We start from the raw sequence: 19,962 nt of genomic DNA on the forward strand, positions 1-19,962 counted from the left end.
AGAACTGAATGAAATTTTCAGTTATTATAGATTGAAGCATTCTGAAACAAATATGAAACAATCTTACTTGGATGACCTGAAATTAAAGCATATAATTAGTTAGTTACCCAATTGTAGCTAATTACAAAATTCAATTACTAAATCTAAACATCTATCCATTTCTTAAGAAAAGGTTAACATTTTTAAAAAGCCTAAGTGTCCAAATAACATTCACACAAGAATTCACAATATAACATTATTTTTAAATCTCATTGTCATGAATTTATTGGCCAAATGGACGGAATTTAGTGTTTAATTCCTGTAAATTAATGGCCATTTAAATCATCTTGCGACTGGGATTTTGTGGAACGCGCTGGTTTGGAACGTTGCGGTTGCAGTGAATTTAAACCCCATATCGGCAGGAAAAATACTGCCGGTTCATATATTTACATAATCACATTTTCGCAACGTGAAATTTTGATTAAAAGCATCCTAAGAAGCAAGTTTATATGAAATAAATAAATGGCATACCTTGCCTTGTCTCCTACGTGAGATCCGTCCCGTTGTCGGCGTTGACGGCATTTGAAGATGATTTTAATTTTACTCCAACAATTAAATTATCCAGCGCTAATTCTAATAAACTTAATAAAACGGGACTCAAAGCGATTTTTCTTTAGCAACTAAACAGCCTGACAGAGATCGATTTGAATAGGCTGCAGAAAAATCGCATTTTAAACCCGGCCCCCTCTCAAAGGCGCCAAAGTCGCGCACACGGGCAGTGGCAGAACTGCAGCGCCGCTGAAGATAAGTTTTGTAACATACCTAACTAAAGCAACGTTGGTCATGACCCTCACTGAATCTGAAGATACTGTTATTCGAACAGCGGCCTCCCGTGTGGCAACGGGGAGGAAGTGGACTACACCTGAAGCCATTCAGTGCTAAGTCTGCTTTTCATTTCAAGGATGTGGTTGGTCAAGCCCAACACAGGAGAGCCGGGCTCGGGGTCGTCCCATAAACTCCTCAATGGCACAAGGCAACATCAGTGCAGAAGAGACGGCACGTGGTGGAGGAGGTGAGAAGACAGGAGGAGGCAGAACGACACGCCAAGGCCATCTCAATGGCCAAGCAGGGCCAATGGACTAACTGGGAGAGCCTGGAAAAGAGAAAACTCAGCTGGCGTGACATCTGGCAAATGGAGGGATCTCGGCTAAGTTTTGTCATCAGAGCCGTTTATGACATTATATCCTCACCCCAGAACCTGAAGTTCGGAGAAGACCCCGCTTGCTCCCTGTGCCAAGCACCTGCATCACACAGGCACATTTTAACAGGTTGCACTAGGAGCCTCGCCCAAGGGCATTACACTTGTCCTATTAGACATTACTACTAGTCCTATTAGCTCTACTATATAATCATATAACCATATAACAATTACAGCACGGAAACAGACCATCTCGGCCCTTCTAGTCCGTGCCGAACACTTATTCTCCCCTAGTCCCACCTACCTGCACTCAGTCCATAACCCTCCATTCCTTTCCTGTCCATATAACTATCCAATTTATTTTTAAATGATAAAATCGAACCTGCCTCCACCACCTCCACTGGAAGCTCATTCCACACAGCTACCAGTTCCCCCTCATGTTACCCCTAAACTTCTGTCCCTTAATTCTCAAGTCATGTCCTCTTGTTTGAAACTTCCCTACTCTCAGTGGGGAAAAGCTTATCCACGTCAACTCTGTCTATCCCTCTCATCATTTTAAAGACCTCCCCCTTAACCTTCTGCGCTCCAAAGAATAAAGACCTAACTTGTTCAACCTTTCTCTATAACTTAGTTGCTGAAACCCAGGCAACATTCTAGTAAATCTCCTCTGTACTCTCTCTATTTTGTTGACATCCTTCCTATAATTAGGCGACCAAAATTGTACACCATACTCCAGAATTGGCCTCACCAATGCCTTGTACAATTTTAACATTTCATCCCTACTTCTATACTCAATGCTCTGATTTATAAAGGCCAGCACACCAAAAGCTTTCTTTACCACCCTATCTACATGAGATTCCACTTTCAGGGAACTGTGCACAGTTATTCCTAGATACCTCTGTTCAACTGCATTCCTCAATTTGCTACCATTTACCATGTACGTCCTATTTTGATTTGTCCTGCCAAAATGTAGCACCTCACACTTATCAGCATTAAACTCCATCTGCCATCTTTCAGCCCACTCTTCCAAATGGCCTAAATCTCTCTGTAGACTTTGAAAATCTACTTCATTGTCCACAACACCACCTATCTTAGTATCATCTGCATACTTACTAATCCAATTTACCACACCATCATCCAGATCATTGATGTACATGACAAACAACAGTGGACCCAACACAGATCCCTGTGGCACCCCACTAGTCACCGGCCTCCAACCTGACAAACAGCCATCCACCATTACTCTCTGGCATCTCCCATTCAGCCACTGTTGAATCCATCTTGCTACTCCACCATTAATACCCAACAATTGAACCTTCTTAACCAACCTTCCATGAGGAACTTGTCAAAGGCCTTACTGAAGTCCATATAGACAACATCCACTGCTTTACCCTCATCAATTTCCCGAGTAACCTCTTCAAAAAATTCAAGAAGATTAGTCAAACATGACCTTCCAGGCACAAATCCATGTTGACTGTTCCTAATCAGACCCTGTTTATCCAGATGCTTATACATATTATCTCTAAGTATCCTTTCCATTAATTTAAGGTCTGTAATTGCTAGGTTTACTCTTCGAACCCTTTTTAAACAATGGAACAACATGCGCAGTACGCCAATCCTCGGGGACTATTCCCGTATCTAATGACATTTGAAATATTTCTGTCCTAGCCCCTGCTATTTCTACATTAACTTCCCTCAATGTCCTATGGAATATCCTGTCAGGCCTGGAGACTTATCCACTTTTATATTTTTCAAAAGTGTCAGTACTTCCTCTTCTTTGAATCTCCTAGTTTCCATAGCTACTCTAGTTGTTTCCCTTACCTCACATAATTCAATATCCTTCTCCTTGGTGAATACCGAAGAAAAGAAATTGTTCAATATCTCCCCCATCTCTTTTGGCTCTGCAGATAGCTGTCCACTCTGACGCTCTAATGGACCAATTTCATCCCTCGTTATCCTTTTGCTATCAGAAACCCTTTGGATTTACTTTCACCTTACTTGCCAAAGCAACCTCATATCTTCTTTTAGCTTTTCTAATTTCTTTCTTAAGATTCTTTTTACATTCTTTATACTCCTCAAACACCTCATTTACTCCATGCTGCCTATAATTATTGTAGATCTTTCTCTTTTTCCGAACCAAATGTCCAATTTCCCTTGAAAACCATGGCTCTTTCCAATTTTTACTATTTCCTTTCAACCTACTGATTCCATAATGTTATTGATATCTAAACTCTGTATAATTTTTTATTCATGTGTGAATGATTATATACGCATGATATGCATGATTTAAAAATGGGTGCCAATTCATATTACATATCCAAGCTTCTATACCCATTTTATTTGCATGCAACCCTTGATCATGACTTCTGTTAAGATAGATTTGTACAAGTAAATTTAGCCATTGTCTCACGTCTTAGTTCTCGGATATTATCGCTTATCACTATTTTCAGCTTATAGGTGTTTCATAGGATTCTACATAGATGTGTTTCACCATATGGTGACAAACAATCAAAACATTAAACTAAGCACGATGGTAAAAAGTTGATTTGCCTTATATACACTTATTATATGTACAAACTATAAAACACCAAAATGAGATAATTAATGGAATAATTTGCAAGTGTTAGAGCATAAATTTCTCAAATGCTCTCGATAAGATGATTTTCTCTGTTGTTAAAAAGTCATAAATCTGCTCTGCATGGCATGCTTACCATTTTAATCATTAGTGCACAGATCAGAACTTTTTTTCCATAAGGTCCATAAATTTACATGTCACAATATAGATTTAATTCCTGTTTCATGTCTTATCTATTTCTTTTCCAGAATGGCTGCTTCTGAATTAAATATTTAGAATAATCAAAATCACCTTTTTTCTTCTTTACTGGCTTACGTGCAAGCAATTTGGCCTTGTATTTTTGTGCTTCGGTGATGACAAAGCCTTTAAAAATAGCATAATGTGATATATTAGCACAGTTTACAACAATCAGAGCTATATTGTAATTCATTTCATTTTTCAATAATTGCAAAGAAATCACATTGAAACCGTATACGCGAAGCATTCTAATATGTGATATTTAAACTATTTTAGAAAGTGAGGGATAAAGAATGTTTATTTGATAAAAATATCCTGGGAAATGTACTGTGCTTGGCTTATTTACTAACAGGGAACATCAAACATTTTGTATGCTTTTAGTAGTATTCAGTTAAATTACAGGTTAAAATTGATCATGTTTTGACAACACATGTGATCCACAAAGTAAATTTGGACTGTTCCAAATCGAGAATGTGTGTAACTTAGATATGCAAACTGTGCAGATCACACAAGGATGACAATAATTCTCAATTGACCTCTCCTGTGAAATTCATGTTTAATGTGATGGACACATAATGCAGCCCACAAAATATGATCTGAGGGGATAATCTAACATGCTTTAAGGCAGAAATCCATCACAGTAAAGACACAGAATGAACTCAAGATGGGGAACATCAATGACCAACACTATGACTATCTTCATTGCACCATTTTAAACTGAGATGCTAAAGTGCTGAATGACACTGCTAAGACACTGTGCCTGCAGCAGGTGAGAATGAACCCGTATGAGAAATAAATGTGAAAAAAATACCAATTATGTCATTCACTTTTATTCACCAAAAGCAGGAAAAATCCAGTATGTTAATTGCCCCCTCATCTCAGCCATTCATTGGCCAAGTGATGAGCATTCACAGTGTTAACAAGTGGCACGTACTCACCTGCCCACCATACCCAGTCTGGGTCACAGTTGGAGCAATGACCTGAGCTTCAGGGTGCAGGTGAGAGTAATAGCCATTGACATCAGGATAGCGTTTGAATGAGGAGTCCTGGTAAAATTTAAATCAGTGGGCATCAAGGGGGAAAGATGTCAATCTGGACTTGTACCTCCTCAAAGAAAGATGTTTATGACAAGGGGTCACAGTTTAAGGATAAGGGGGAAATCTTTGAGGACCGAGATGAGAAAAACATTTTTCACACAGAGTGGTGAATCTCTAGAATTCTCTGCCACAGAAGGTAGTTGAGGCCAGTTCATTGGCTATATTTAAGAGGGAGCTAGATGTGGCCCTTGTGGCTAAAGGGATCAGGGGGTATGGAGAGAAGGCAGGTACAGGATACTGAGTTGGATGATCAGCCATGATCATATTGAACGGCGGTGCAGGCTCGAAGGGCCGAATGGCCTACTCCTGCACCTATTTTCTATGTTTCTATGTTTCTATGACTGTTGGATGTCAAACATCCCAGACTCGATCCCAGACTGCCAGAGCTTCTCAGCATAGTTTCCAAGGCCAAATATGTTCAGCTGTTTCATCAATGGTATTGCTTCCACCATAAGTTCAGACGTGGGGATGTTCGCTAATGAGTACATAATGTCACAGTCCACGTGCAACTGGTGAACGAGTGCATATCTGCACATGATAAGACTAGATGAGTGGGAACATCCACACTACACAAATTTCATGCATTTGCAATCTCCAACAAGGGAATGTTTAACTACCTTCTCGTGATATTTAATGGCATTACTATCCCCCTCCCCGCCCATTACTACTGCCACCAGCTTCGTTGATCAACACCTTTGACAAAAAAACTCAACTGGACCAGTCTTCTAACATGTTATGAGTGTAAGAGTACAACAACAGAGGTTAGGTGAGTGACTCGCCCTCTGACAACACAAAGTATTTTCACCATCCATAACATATAAATTAGGAATGTGGTCAACCACTCTCCACTTGCCTGAATGTATGGAATTCTAAAACCACCATTCATGTCAAAGCAGCTAGCTTGAAATTCCCCACCATTAGTGCTTAAATCCACACAACCCACAAAGGAAGACAAACCCAAATCCTAACATTGCCATCTCCCTATTACTAAGCATCTAAGTGTCTCAAGTCAAGAGTGTTTAATTGTCATTTGTTCTTGCAATGGAGCAATGAAATTCCTACTTATTGCAGCTTAACAAGCCAGTCAGCACAATAACACAGAATATATAACAATCAAAAATACTATAAATTAATCACCGTAATACTAGGGTAACTATAATAGTGCAAAACCAAAGTCTGAGATGCATTACAGTCTATAGAAGATTCTGGTGCTGAGGTTAGTGTTGTGTGGTTTCCTGGAGCCTGATCGAACCTCAAAAGATGTCTTGAATCTTGTTGTCACTATGTTCAGGATCTTGTACCTTCTACCCAATGGTAGTAGTGAAATGGGAGCTTGGCCAGACTTCCACGCTTCTTCGATGACATTTGCTGCATTTTTGAGGTGCACCTCCAACAGTGTAGATCCCTTCAATCGTAGGGAGGTCAGTATCTCTGATGGGCCCCAGCAGTGTCTCTCTGTAGTCTCATTGGTTCCTGGGAGTTTGCATTGTCGTACCGGGCCGTGATGCAACCTGTCAATATGCTCTCTACTGTGTACCTGTAGAGGTTTGATAAAGTATGTGTTGAAACACCAAATATCCTCAATCTTCTAAGGAATTGAAGAGCTTTCTTTGTATTTGCATCCATGTGCTGGGCCCAGAACAGATCTTCAGAGATATGCATGTTGTCTTCTCAACAAATCCCGAAAACCAAGACTATTACTATACAGCTGCCAAAGAACAAAATGATTAGCAAATCATCCTTGTGCATTCCTGTAATGCCTGCCTTGCATGTATCTTTTCCTATTGTTCTTCCGCTATACAGTGCTCCTTTATTGGTTTCAGTAGATGTATTGGCCCTATCTCATCTAAATAGCGGTTGCAAGCAGCCAGCTCCTGGGCAATCTGACTAGCATACTCTCCCATACTTTGCAAGGCATGAAGTGGAATGTCACACTTGTTTCTTTGCTGTCCTAATTATGGTTGGTGTGCAGTGCTGTTATAATTGACCATGGTTGGTTTCATCTGCAACTTCCCCTTTAAGAGAGCTGTTTTACTCCTGAAATTACTCACATTTAACATCCATAAATAGATGATGCGACTGGCCAATTTAAGATGCATCTCTGGTAGGCAGAGTGCACACACATCTGCAGCAACAGCAGAGGGACAGACTGGGGCTTTAGAACCTTCTTAGCAGTGAATGAATTGCTCAGCCATTGTTTTATTTTTCTCTTGAGTACCAATTTGGATAAATGGGCAACTGGTTATTTGCTTAAGTATATTCTCTGAAGAGAGACTGACTAGATTGAAGAATCATAAAAAGTGAAGGCCAGCTGCCGGATTAGCAATGCATCTATTGTAATTATACATAACCATTGCATATTTCATTACAATCACAAATGTTTTGTCTGTAACTAAATCATTACATGGAACATAGAACAGTACAGTAGGCCCTTCACCCCATAAAGATTCTGTGCCGAGCACATTGCCATGTTAAACTAATCTCCTTTGCCTGCACTTGAGCAATATCCATCCATTTCCTGCATACCCACGTGCCTATCTAAAAGCCCTTTTAAATTTCACTAATGAATATGCCTCTACCTCCACAACTGGCAGCATGTTCAGGTGCCCACCACTCAGATTCAGATTCAGATTCAACTTTAATTGTCATTGTCAGTGTACAGTACAGAGAAAACGAAATGCAGACAACGAAACACTCACTGTGTCAACAAAATTTAACCCGCACATGAACTGGTCCATATTTTCCAGGAACAGATCTTGGAAATTTGTTGAATGTTGGATAGTGTTGTGCAATGGGCAGGGTCAGAGAATGCTTGATTTGTAGAGAAATACAGGGAGCATCAAATGCAAGGAACTTTTCTCATCTCTCAAAAGCCTTTCTCTCCATCAATCAGAAAAGAAGTAAGCCAAAGAATGCGCTGAAGATTATTTCCAGACAGCATATTAAAAAAAAAGTATTATAATGTGTGACAGGACAATTCCTGATACTCAACTGATTCCCCTAAGAGTTAGCAAACTATTTAATCAAATTATGGCCTAATTACATCACTACTTCAACTTTTATTCTTAGTTAGTAGTTTGTTATAACGTAAGGTATGTTCAAGTCTTTTTGCAGTGATAGGGCCAGTTAAATCATTCTCATTTATTTAAATATACATAAGGTATAATTACTTTACTATTTGGCAACATTATTCTTAGTATTGGCCTATTCGCACAATAATTGAACTATATCTTTCTTTCTGAGGGTTGATAAAAATACATCTATTGAAGCTCCTGAACACATCATCAGTGATGTAACCTGGGATCATTGGGTATTTCAGGTCTTTCAACATCAGATACCCTCACCCAGACGAACCTGCCATGGTTGATCAGACTACGACTTGTGTTCAGGTGGCATTCGCTCCTCCCCATGTACCTCCTCTCCTGATCCAGGGACATCTCGAGGCCTTCTCCGCTGCTTCTGTGGTGTTCTTGATGGTTTTTCTCCTCTCCATTCTGTTGATGCCCAGTGCACTCAAGGCTTTGTAGAGCGATTGCCCTGCAAAACTTCTGCAGCCAACCTTGATGGGCATACACCTTGCCTTCCAGCCCTGCTTGCGACAGTCTATGACCAGCTCATCGTACTTGGTCATCTTCGTCTCGTGGGCCTCCTCTGGACGGTCCTCCCACGGCACTGTCAGTCCCAACAAGACGATGTTTTTGGTTGCCTCTGAGACCAGGAGGATGTCTGGCCTCAGGGTGGTCGTGGCAATGTGCTGTGGGAACTTCAGCTGTTTCACCAGGTCTACAGAAAGCTGCCAGTCCTGCGCAGTCGCCAGGATTCCTGACTGATTCCTGGCTGCTGTGGTTCTTGGCAGCTGCACTCCGGCCTTCACGGAGGTGATCATTTGGGTGGTGGGGCGTGCTCGTTTGCAGCTGCTGATTCCCATGCTGATGGCTTCTGCAATGGGTTTAAGAACCTGGTTGTGATGCCAGGTGTACCGGCCCTGCCCAAGAGCCTTTGGCCAGCAGCTCAGGATGTGTTCCAATGTCCCCTTGCCTGAGCATTGCGGACAATCCTGAGATTCTGCTTTGCCCCAGATGAAGAGGTTCGATGGGTTGGGCAGGACATCATACCACTGCCTGGACCAGGAACTTGATGCGCTGTGGTTCAGCCTGCCAGAGCTCAGTCCATGTGACTTTTCGATCCATGGCCTTCTCCCACCTTGTCCAGCCCCCCTGCTGCCTCAAGCCAACTGCTCTGGTAGACCTTTCCTGCCCTCATGTCTACCCTGGTAGACCACTGCTGCCCTCACTTCCTCCTGGACCAGCCTGCACCTCTCCTTCACCTTGGCCTTGTCAAACTGGGGAGTTGGGAAGATTCCCAGGCCTGCTCTTCCCCGGGTCACTGCTCCCACCAGGACTCTGTGGCGTATCCGAGATTCCGCTTGCAGCACGGCTTCGCCGGCTCTCCATTTCCTCCCAGTTTTCACCTCCATCCCTGCCTGAGCCACCTTGGGGTCGCTGGAGTCCATGTACAGCATCACCTCTCTGGCCCCCGTCACCTTAAACTCCTCCTCCAGGGACATCAGGGGTAGCTGGAGCATGGTGTTATTTCCGTAAAGGGCGATGCTGCAAAGGCTCCTGGGCAGTCCCAGCCACCTCCTGAGGACTTTTCTCTCCAATCTCTTTACGATGGATATTGGGACTTCGTGGACAAGCAGTGGCCAGAGTATCCTTGGCAGGTAAATCCATGCTGGTAAATCCATGCCTTGAACTTGCCGGGAAGCCCCGACCGGTCCACTGCTCTCAACCAGCTCTCCAGCTCCTGACAGGTTGCCTGGACAGATGCTGTATCCTTCAAGCTGCTGTTTAACACCTTGCCAAGACTCTTCGCTGGCCTTTTGGAGACAATTGGGATTGGTGTCGCTTTGATGCTGAAGCGGAACCTGTCCATGACTTTGCCCTTCTTCAGCGCCAGTGACCTTGATTTTCCTGGCTTAAACCTCATCCTTGCCCATCCAATCAGTTTCTCCAACCCCTGCAGGATCCACCTGCCTCCTGGCACTGACTCAGTGGTGACAGTCAGGTCGTCCATGACAGCTTTGATTGATGGTTGGCGCATTCCTGACTTGGTCCGAGGGCCCCGGCACTGGCTCAGCAGACTTGTCGATCATGTTCATCGCCAAGGCAAAAAGGATCACAGAGATGGTACAGCCTGTGATGATCCCAACCTCCAGTCTGTGCCACTCTGATGTTACTCACCCTGCTGAGACTCACATGCTGAACTGGTTGTAATAGTCCAGGATAAGATCTGCCACTTGGCCCGGCACATGATGCATGGCCATGACTGTCTGGATCAGCTTGTGTGGGATGGAGCTGTAGGCATTGACCTGGTCAAGCCAGAGCACTGTCAGGTCTCCCTTGTTCTCCCTGGCTTCTCTGATGAGCTGGGTCACCACTCCTGTGTGCTCTAGACACCCCGACACTCCAGATAAACTTCCTTTTAGCACCGAGCTGTCGATGTAGCCATTGCTGGAGAGGAAGTTGGTCAGTTGCCTCGCCACTATGCTGAAGAAGATCTTGCCTTCAACGCTTAACAAGAAGATGATCCTGAACTGATCGATCTTCTTGGAATCTTCTTCCTTTGCGATCCAGACTCCTTCAGCGAATTGACACTGCTGTGCCACTTTCCCTTTCCTCCAGATAACTTTCAGGATCTTCCACAGCCATTTCAGTAACAAGGGGCAGTTCTTGTAGTCCCTGTATGGAACTCCGCTCAGGCCAGGGGCTGAGCCAGATCTTGCTCTCTTCACAACGTCCTGGACCTCTTTCAGGAGTAGCTCTCTACTATCAAATTCCTGGATGGGTGGAGGTGATTTTATCAGGATGTTGCACTGGCCCAGCTCCTGCTGCCTGACGGGATCACTGTAGGTTGTCTGGATGTGCCGGTCAATCTCCTCCTTGGAGCAAGCCAAACTCCCACTGCGCTTCTACCCTAGCAGTTGTTTGGTGAAGTCGAAAGTGTTGGCTATTAAGGATGCTCGCTTCATGGCTCTTTCCTTCCGCCGCTTTCGGTGTCACTCAGCTTTACGGAGGATCAGCAGCTTCTTCCTCATAATGCTTCGGAGTTCAGCCAAGGGGGGACGTTGCTTTTCGCTGGCCTCTTTATACTGAGTTTTGAGGGACCAACTCCTGCCGGATCTTGTGGATCTTTGTTGCTCTTTGGTTCATGGTGAAAGGTGTTCTGGCCGGCTTCTTCTCCACTGCTCCAAACCTTTCCACAGCTAGGCTGATGATGATTGTCGTCATCGTCCGCAGCCTTCGGTCCACGTCTCCCTTCGCAGTTGCTTCTAGCACCTTGTCGACGTCCTCGTCGAACTGATGCCAGACTGCCATCTTGCAGGCCTGTGGCTATTTGACTCGAACCTTCTCCGGAGGTCTGTTCTGAGGGACTAGTTGCGCCACTTGGAGGCTTCGGGGTGCTTCCTGGCCTGGCTCCTCCTGCGTCTCACCAGATAAAATGCCTGTGCGATGTGACACTCCCTCTCCCTCCAAACACTTCATCCTGCTGCAGAACGGTTAATGTGCCATTTATCTTCATTGAGGGAACTGTTAAGAGCAATTTTGTTCCAATCTTTGTATTGCAATAAACATTTTTCTTCAATAATTTGCAAGACCACCAGGGGCGCCGGGGCGATGGCTGTCCTGCCGGCAGTCTGTTCGTCTTTTCACTCTTTTTGTTATTTTTTAGTTTGTTAAAAGTTTTGTTTTCATGTTCTTTGATTTGTTTTATGTTGGAGGGAGGGGATTGGGGGAAACTTTTTTGCAGGTTCTTACCTTCCCGGAGATGTGATTGATTTTCAGATCACATTCTCCGGGCTGTGCGGCCTACCATCGATGGAGCTGGAAGCCTCCTCGGACTGTCGTGAGCCCCACCGCGGGGCGTGAACTTAACATCGGAGCTGATCCCTTGCCTGCGATGGCGACCACAGTGGAATCAACATCAAGGGCTCGCAGTCTCGGGTGAGTCTGAGTCGGGAGCTCCAACGTAGCGGAAGTTTCACCAGCACCGACGCGAGGTTTGATTGTCCAGCGTGGGGGAGCTGACACCCCCCCGATGCAGGAGCAGATCGCCTCGACGCAGAGGGCTTGAACGCCGCCGGCTACTGGAGTTAAGATCATCCCGTCAACGGGGGCTCGAGGTCCACGACCAAGGAAGAACTAAGGGAAGGACTTGAACTTTACTTCGCCTTCCATCACAGTGAGGAATGTGTAGGAGTCACTGTGGTGGATGTTCATGTTAAAATGTGTTTTTGAGTGATCTGTTACTTTTAATTGTATGACTGACCTGGCCAATGAAATTCCTCGTGTGTTGCAAAACATACTTGGCGAATAAAGTGTGATTCTGATTCTGATATTATATGTTTTACATTATAAAAAGTTAACAGTTTTTGATGTTTCAAAGACACCATTTGTTTATATTTTTAAACAGGATTTACAATGGATGAGCATGCCTTCACATTGAAGCTGATGCAACTAATGCATCTTCATTTAGGTTCTCATCAATTTACAATGATTTATATACATAGAAGAACATAGAACAGTTCAGAACAGGAACAGCTCTACATCCCATAGAGTCTGTGCCAAATATGATACTAAGTCAAGTTCCAAGCACTGAACATGAATCAAGAATGATTTGTTTCTATTAATACAATTACTATATCCATAACCTCTATATCGTATGGTCATTCATTGACATTATAAAATATTCATCTTCCATAGTTGACGTGAATAGTGGCAAGCCACTGTAATACACTGTGGTGCATCCAGATCAGTGGCAAATCACAAAGTGCTGGAGTAACTCACAAAATACCCTTTGCATATGTCTATGATTCTGCATATGTGTGTTAGAAAGAAGAAACGCAACCTATGTCCAAAGGTGGACTCCATCGGCCAAATTACCCAGTTAATTTGATATTTCTATGGACAAAGATGTCCTGCGAAGAAGTAGAAAAAGGGGTTGAAGTGCAAATAATTTTGTCCTCCAATTTGAATGTCATGAGTGGAAGCTTTGAAATTCCTTAAGGTACTGCAAATTGAAGACACACAGCAATATATATGCCTTCATTTCAGAAGCCAGAGTTAGCGTCAATAAATGGCTGTGCATAATATGGCATTGCATGTGACAATGCCTGTGTGAAAGACTTGCAATTATGTGTTTCACATAAAAAGCATATCTTATTGGAGCATGGAAATGCTCAATGACCATTGAAAGTGCTGTAAAGTTGAAAAGTAAGCAGGTAATTGATCAAATATGTGACACTGTCGTGTAAACACATCAAGCTTCTTGTTCTATGAGCAAGTACAATCCTGCAATGTCTGCCACATTCTGTCAGGTCTAATTTCACCTGCGTCCTCTGGGAAGAGTCCCAAAAGGGAATACATCGTATATTGTATCCATGCAGTGCTGCTTCTATAATGCACTTGGAAGAAAAGGTTTAGATGTTGTGTTGACCCCACATTTTGGACCACTGTCTTCCAGTTTTCTCATTTTGCAAACGATTTGGTTGACAACTGAAACCTCTTGAAATCTGTTAAGTTTTAGGTATAAACTAATTGCCCTCATATATAGACTTTTCTAAGACAGGAATATTCTATCTATGCTGATCACAATTTTGTAATACTTTCTGTTCAAAGCCCAACATTCCTACTGCCTGCATAACTAATACTAACCACAACAGTGGTCGGCCATTGGTGGTTCAAGTGGATGCAGTGATCCCACAGTTGACAATTGACAAGGGAGCCTGTCCCATCATGGAACAATATGTTGGAATCGATGAGAAATGCTCCTGCTGTGTTCTCGCTATGTTACATTAATATACCTGTATGGCTGAGTTGTAGCAGCTTAGTGCAATGGCATAGCAAATGTCATTGACTGATCAAAGCAATTGGTGTTTTTGTCACTCAGTGGAGGGTAGAGCTTCACAAGTTATAGGAGTAGAATTAGGCCTGTGTGAAAGACTTGTGTCTACCCCACCATTCAATCATGACTGATCTCTCCCTTCTAATCCCATTTCCCTGTCTTGTCTTGACCCTTAACCCTTGACACCCATTCTAATCAAGAATTTGTCTATTTCCACCTTAAAAATATCCACTGACTTGGCCTCCACAGTCCTCTGTGTCATGAGTTCCACAGATTAACTACCTTCTGACTAAAGAAGTTCCTCCTCACCTCCTTTCTAAAATAGTGCCCTTTAACTCTGATGTTACGACCTCTGATCCTTGACTCTCCCACCAATGGAAACATTCTTTTTCACATCCACTCTATCTATGCCTTTCATTATTCTGTTAGTTTCAATGAGGTCCCCCCTCAACCTTCTAAACTCTCGCGAGTAAAACACAGCTGTCAAATGCTCATCATATGCTAACCCACTCATTCCTGGAATCATTCTTGTAAACCTCCTCTGGACCCTCTCCAGAGCCAACACCATCCTTCCTCAGATATAGGGCACAAAGTTGCTCACAGTAATCCAAAAGCGGCCTGACCAGCGCTCGCCTTATAGAGCCTCAGCATTACATCTCTGTTTTTGTATTCCAGTCCTCTTGAAATAAATGCTTGCATTGAATTTGCCTTCTTTACTACCGATTCGACTTGCAAATTAACTTTTTGGGAGTCCTGCACCAGCACTCCCGTCCCTTTGCACCTCTAATTTTTTGATTCTCTCTCTTCAAAAATAATCTATGCCTTTATTCTTATTACCAAAATGCATGACTCTGCATTTTGCTATACTGAATTTTATCTACTGCTTCTCTGCCCACTCTCCGAACCTATCCAAGTACTTCCACAGAGTCCTTGATTCCTCTACACTTCCTGCCCCTTCACTTATCTTAGCATCATCTGCAAACTTGGCCACAAAGCCTTCAGTCCCCTTATACATATCATTAATATACAATGTGAGGAGAAGCGACCCCAGCACCGACCCTTGCGGAACTCCACTCGTCACTGGCAACCTGAAAAAGTGTCTTTCATTGCATGTAGAAGCAGGCAATGGTGCCTCCTCATTCCAAATCTCAAATTTCCCCATATATTGAGCACATTAAATGATAAATCAAAGATATCCTGTATAAAATACTTGTTGGTAGCAATCCACCATATAGGTATTTTGAAATATATAAGCAATATATATATATATATATATATATATATATATAATAATATAAGCATTATCTTTACCTGTGTCTTCGTCATTTTTTATCATTTTTCTTTCATCCTCAAAGGCATGAACCCACAGCAGTTTGTCTGATGCTTTCTTTGCGCAAAATAGGTGTACTTCATCATCTACAAGCTTGTTTTGAAGTTTGAAAGCGTGCTTGACCTTGACGTTGAATTCCCAGTCCTTGCCATCTTTTACGTCTACCATTAGCATGGTGTCCATGTCTATTCTGCACTTATAGTATAAGATGTCACGGCGTAGTAGATCCTGTAAAAAAAGGATCTCATATCATAATTAAGAATATTGTTTTTTAACATCTGGTGGTCATCATCTGAGCTCTTCAAAGTTCTATAGAATCTTGCGGAAAGATCATTCAGCACATCATACCTTTGCTAGAGCCACCAGTGCTTCCATTTTTCCACAATTTAGCTTTTAAAAATGTAATTAAGCTAGAAAGCGTGCGGAGATGATTTACGAGGATGTTGCCAGAACTCAAGGGCCTGAGCTGTAGTGCAAGCTGAGAGGTTAAAGGGTGATCTTATAGAGGTGCATAAAATGATAAGGTGAATTGATAGGGTGAATGCACAGCATCTTTTACCCCAGGGTAGAGGAATCAAGAGCCCGAGGACGTAGATTTCAGGTGAGAGGGGGAACGATTTAATGTTCATATGTGATAGGAGCAGAAGTAGGCCATTTGGCCCATCAAGCTACACCACCATTCAATCATGGCTGATCTATCTCTCCCTTGCAACCACATTCTCCTGCTTTCTCCCCATAACCCGTAACACCCATACTAATCAAGAATCTATATATCTCTGCCTTAAACATATCCATTGACTTGGCCTCCAGAGCTTTCTGTGGCAGTGAATTCCACAGATTCACCACCCTCTGACTAAATAAATTCCTCCTCATCTCCTCCTAAGTTGTTTGCCACTCTCTGCCACAGAACTCTCTGCCACAGAAGGTAGTTGAGGCCAGTTCATTGGCTATATTTAAGAGGGAGTTAGATGTGGCCCTTGTGGCTAAAGGGATCAGGGGGTATGGAGAGAAGGCAGGTACAGGATACTGAGTTGGATGATCAGCCATGATCATATTGAATGGTGGTGCAGGCTCGAAGGGCCGAATGGCCTACTCCTGCGCCTATTTTCTATGTTTCTACGTTTCTAAGGAAACGTCCTTTTATTTTGAGGCATGACCTCTGGTCCTAGACTCTGCCACTGGGGGAAAGACCCTGTCCACATCCACTCTATCCAAGCCTTTCACTACACGGTAAGTTTCAATGATGCCGAGTATAGGCCCAGTGTCGTCAAACGCTCATCATATGTTAACCCACTCATTCCTGGGATAATTCTCGTAAACCTTCTCTGGATCCTCTCCAGCGCCAGCACATCCTTCCTCAGATATGGGCCCAAAATTGTTCTCCATACTCTAAATAGTGATTTCACTATACTCTAAATGCGGTCTGACCAGCGATTCTTAAAGCCTCAGCATTACATCCCTGTTTTTGTATTCTAGTCCTCTCAAAATATATGCTAGCATTGCATTTGCCTTCCTTACTATCGATTCGACTTGCAAATTAACGTTTTGGGAATCCTGCACCAGCACTCCCAAGTCCCTTTGCACCTCTGTCTTTGTCTATTTTTAATTGTCAACAACCAGTACAGTATTGATCCTGATGGCCAGTGGGATTAAATCATGTTAAACTTATCGTCTTATGATCAGATCGCTGGGAATATTGCAACTCAGGAAAAAGGAGTACCGGATTACATATTGATTTCCGAACAGAGTTTCAAAGCAAGATTTACTTGAAAAGGCAGTCTTAGAAGCTGCCTGTGTTTGAATATTCGACCATGGCATGAAAAAATCACCCATTTTTCTCATTAGTTCGCCCACATGATGTTGCCTAAATGCCATGAACTCCTTTATCCTTTTCAGAGCGTCAAATACTCCCCATCCCACCAGTCCCAATGTTTTGCTAATTAAGCATGCAGTTGGAGGAAGCGTGGACCTATTAATTTGGGAGTGATCAATCAACAAGAATGTTATTTTGGCTCCTTTCCATCACTGGATCTATTTTCCATCCAAAATATAGAACTCTAAACCGATCTTTGTGGGTGTCTTGAGCAAAACATGGCAGGGTTCTGGAGACAGCCTGTCCTAACCTCTGACCACTAACATTTACCACAAGAGGAAGCTTCATTGTAGAACTCTCTTCATTTTTAGTGTGTTAAAGCAAATAAAATAACATGCAAGCTAAAATAGGACATACAAATTGTAAAATTCTGAAACACTCCTTGCAATATCTGAGTCCCCAGTGTAGCAGAATTCTATTATTCTCCCGGACACAATTTTTATAAAATGGCATCAATGTTAGAAGTGTATTTTATATAGTGACTAGAGGCTGGCTGTAATATTACCTTCTTACATAAGACTGCTTGATGGTCAAAGAGGAGAAAAAGCATGTCTTTGCTCTTTCCTTGCGGTTTCATGATCACAATTAAGTCCCCACTTTGAATAAGGTCTGTACTGCGATCCAACAGATCTTCTCCCTGACAAAAAAAGTGATACTTTACCTTAAATTCCAGTAGACAACATATCAAATTTTCAATAAGTGGAGAAGGAAGCAGCTTTAACCAAATTTAACTCGCATAGGTAAATATTGACATTAAAAATAAGTTTTGAACTATTTGTATGTCTAAGGAGCTACATTTGGAAGGAGTCGGGACCTAATTGGGTTCAGTCAACAGGGCTTGTTGATACCACTCATAAAAGTGAGGCAATGTGTTGCAAAAGGGAAACACTATGACATTGCCAGGAGGGCTGATTCTGCACCGTTTCAGCAGTCCAAGTTCAATCCTGACCTCTGGTGCTAGTGGTATAGAATTTGCAATGTCTCCCTGTGATTGTGTGGGTTTTCCCCCCAGTGGTCTGGTTTCCTCTCAGACCCCAGAGACGAGCAAGTTGGTAGATTAATTGGCTGCTGTAAATTCCCCTGTTGTGTAGATGATTGGTTCTCAACCTTTTTTCAGTGATGTACCCCCTGTGAAATATTTTTTCAGCCAAGTACCCCCTAACCAGCGCAAAAATATAGGCCTACATATATGTAGGCCTATATTTTAAAATCTCACGTACCCCCTGGAGTGCCTTCACGTACCCCCAGGGGTACGCGTACCCCCATTTGAGAACCACTTGTGTAGATGATTGGTAGTTGGGGAGATAAGGTTATAGGGAAAATCAATGGGGAAAGGGGTTGGTCTGTTTTTTTACTTTGTTGTTTACTTATGGTGTTTACAGAGTACTATGTTTACATATCTTTTGTGGTGCTGCAAGTAAGAATTTAATCTCTCATTTTCTGGGCATATGACAATAAAACACTCGACTCTTGAGCAGGCCGAGTTGCAAAGGGCCAAAGTTTCAGTAGAAAATATGGAAAAAGGATTTAATGGGAACAGGTCACTAGCCAAAATGGAAAATAATAGGAAAAATGTTGCATCTGGCCTGGCTCATTTCTAGAGATGCTGTGTTATATAGCTTCTCATGTCCCGTCTTGAGATGTAACAATTTGCTTTATGTAGGCCATTTAGAGTAAAGCACATCTGTGTGTCCTGCCTTTGTGTCAATTAACAGAGAAAATTATGCTGGACAGAAGAGCCTGAAGAATACCTTCCAATTTAAAATTGCATTTTGCCACCTTGGAATTTTATCAAGGGTTTCAATTCGTCTTTTGCGGTCGTTGATCACGTTGGCAATATTCTTCATGGCAATCAGAGCAGCATCCACATTTTTGGAATCCCTCCATGAATGAAAGAAGTAAGTTAATAACTTTGCCATATAAATACTGAATGTAAATACGCTATTAAAGCATAAAGATTAAAATAGGAATCAATTCGGACCTGCCCTTCTTTTCATGGCATAAGAGTCGTAGATCTATGGAACCACACAGCATGGAACCAAGTCCTTCAGCCCATCTTGACCATGCAAATTAAGTTGGCATACTGGGTTAGTCCCATTTTCTTGCCTTTAGCGTAGCACTCTGAACCGTGACTATCTATATATCTGTCCACACCACTTTGAGAGTCATAATTGAATCCTCTTCTGTAGATTGGTCTGGCAGCTCATTCAGACGCAGATTACCCTCTGAATGAAAAGGTTACCCTTAATGTACCTCTTAATTACCTCACCTATGTCCTCTACTTTTAGAATCGTCTTCCCCAGGAAGCATTTGACTAATGCTCCTCAGGATCTTTATCACTTCATTAAAGTTACCCCTTATAAAAAGCACATCAAAGTACCATTGAACCCCTCAACCTTCTACACCCCTGAGAAAAAAGTTCCAGCTTATCCAATCTCTCCCTTTAGCTCAAGCCTGCAACCCCATGTAATATCCTGCTGAATGTCCTCTGCACCATTTTCAACTGAACGGCATTCTTCTTATAGCTGAGCGACCAGAACTGCAGTACTCCAAGTGTGGTCCTCCCAACAACTTGCACTGCTGCATCATGATATCCCAACTTTTGTGCTCAATACCCTTCCCAATAAAGGCAAGCATGGCAAATGCCTTCTTCAGCACACTGTCCACCTGACTCTCCACATTAGGGAAGCATCCACCCGCACTCCCAATCTCACTGTTCTGCAACACCTTCAAGGGTCCTACTGTATAAGTCCTGCCCTGGTTTGGCAT

The 19,962-nt window shown here is 42.7% G+C and overlaps 1 protein-coding gene across 1 annotated transcript in view; it reads right to left on the reverse strand.

The window, feature by feature from the left end:
• Nucleotides 1-19,962, reverse strand: part of LOC116980138 (rho guanine nucleotide exchange factor 4-like) — a 60,604-nt gene that overhangs the window by 10,232 nt on the left and 30,410 nt on the right. Inside the window, exons 5-8 of the mRNA XM_033032248.1 lie at nt 18,945-19,074; nt 17,699-17,830; nt 15,302-15,548; nt 4,044-4,115 (exon numbers count right to left, since the gene is read on the reverse strand). Coding sequence (XP_032888139.1) covers nt 4,044-4,115; nt 15,302-15,548; nt 17,699-17,830; nt 18,945-19,074 — 581 coding nt within the window. The remainder of the gene's footprint in view (nt 1-4,043; nt 4,116-15,301; nt 15,549-17,698; nt 17,831-18,944; nt 19,075-19,962) is intronic.

This window comes from Amblyraja radiata, chromosome 13 (genome assembly GCF_010909765.2).
Source record: "Amblyraja radiata isolate CabotCenter1 chromosome 13, sAmbRad1.1.pri, whole genome shotgun sequence".
Taxonomy (NCBI): Eukaryota; Metazoa; Chordata; class Chondrichthyes; order Rajiformes; family Rajidae; genus Amblyraja; species Amblyraja radiata.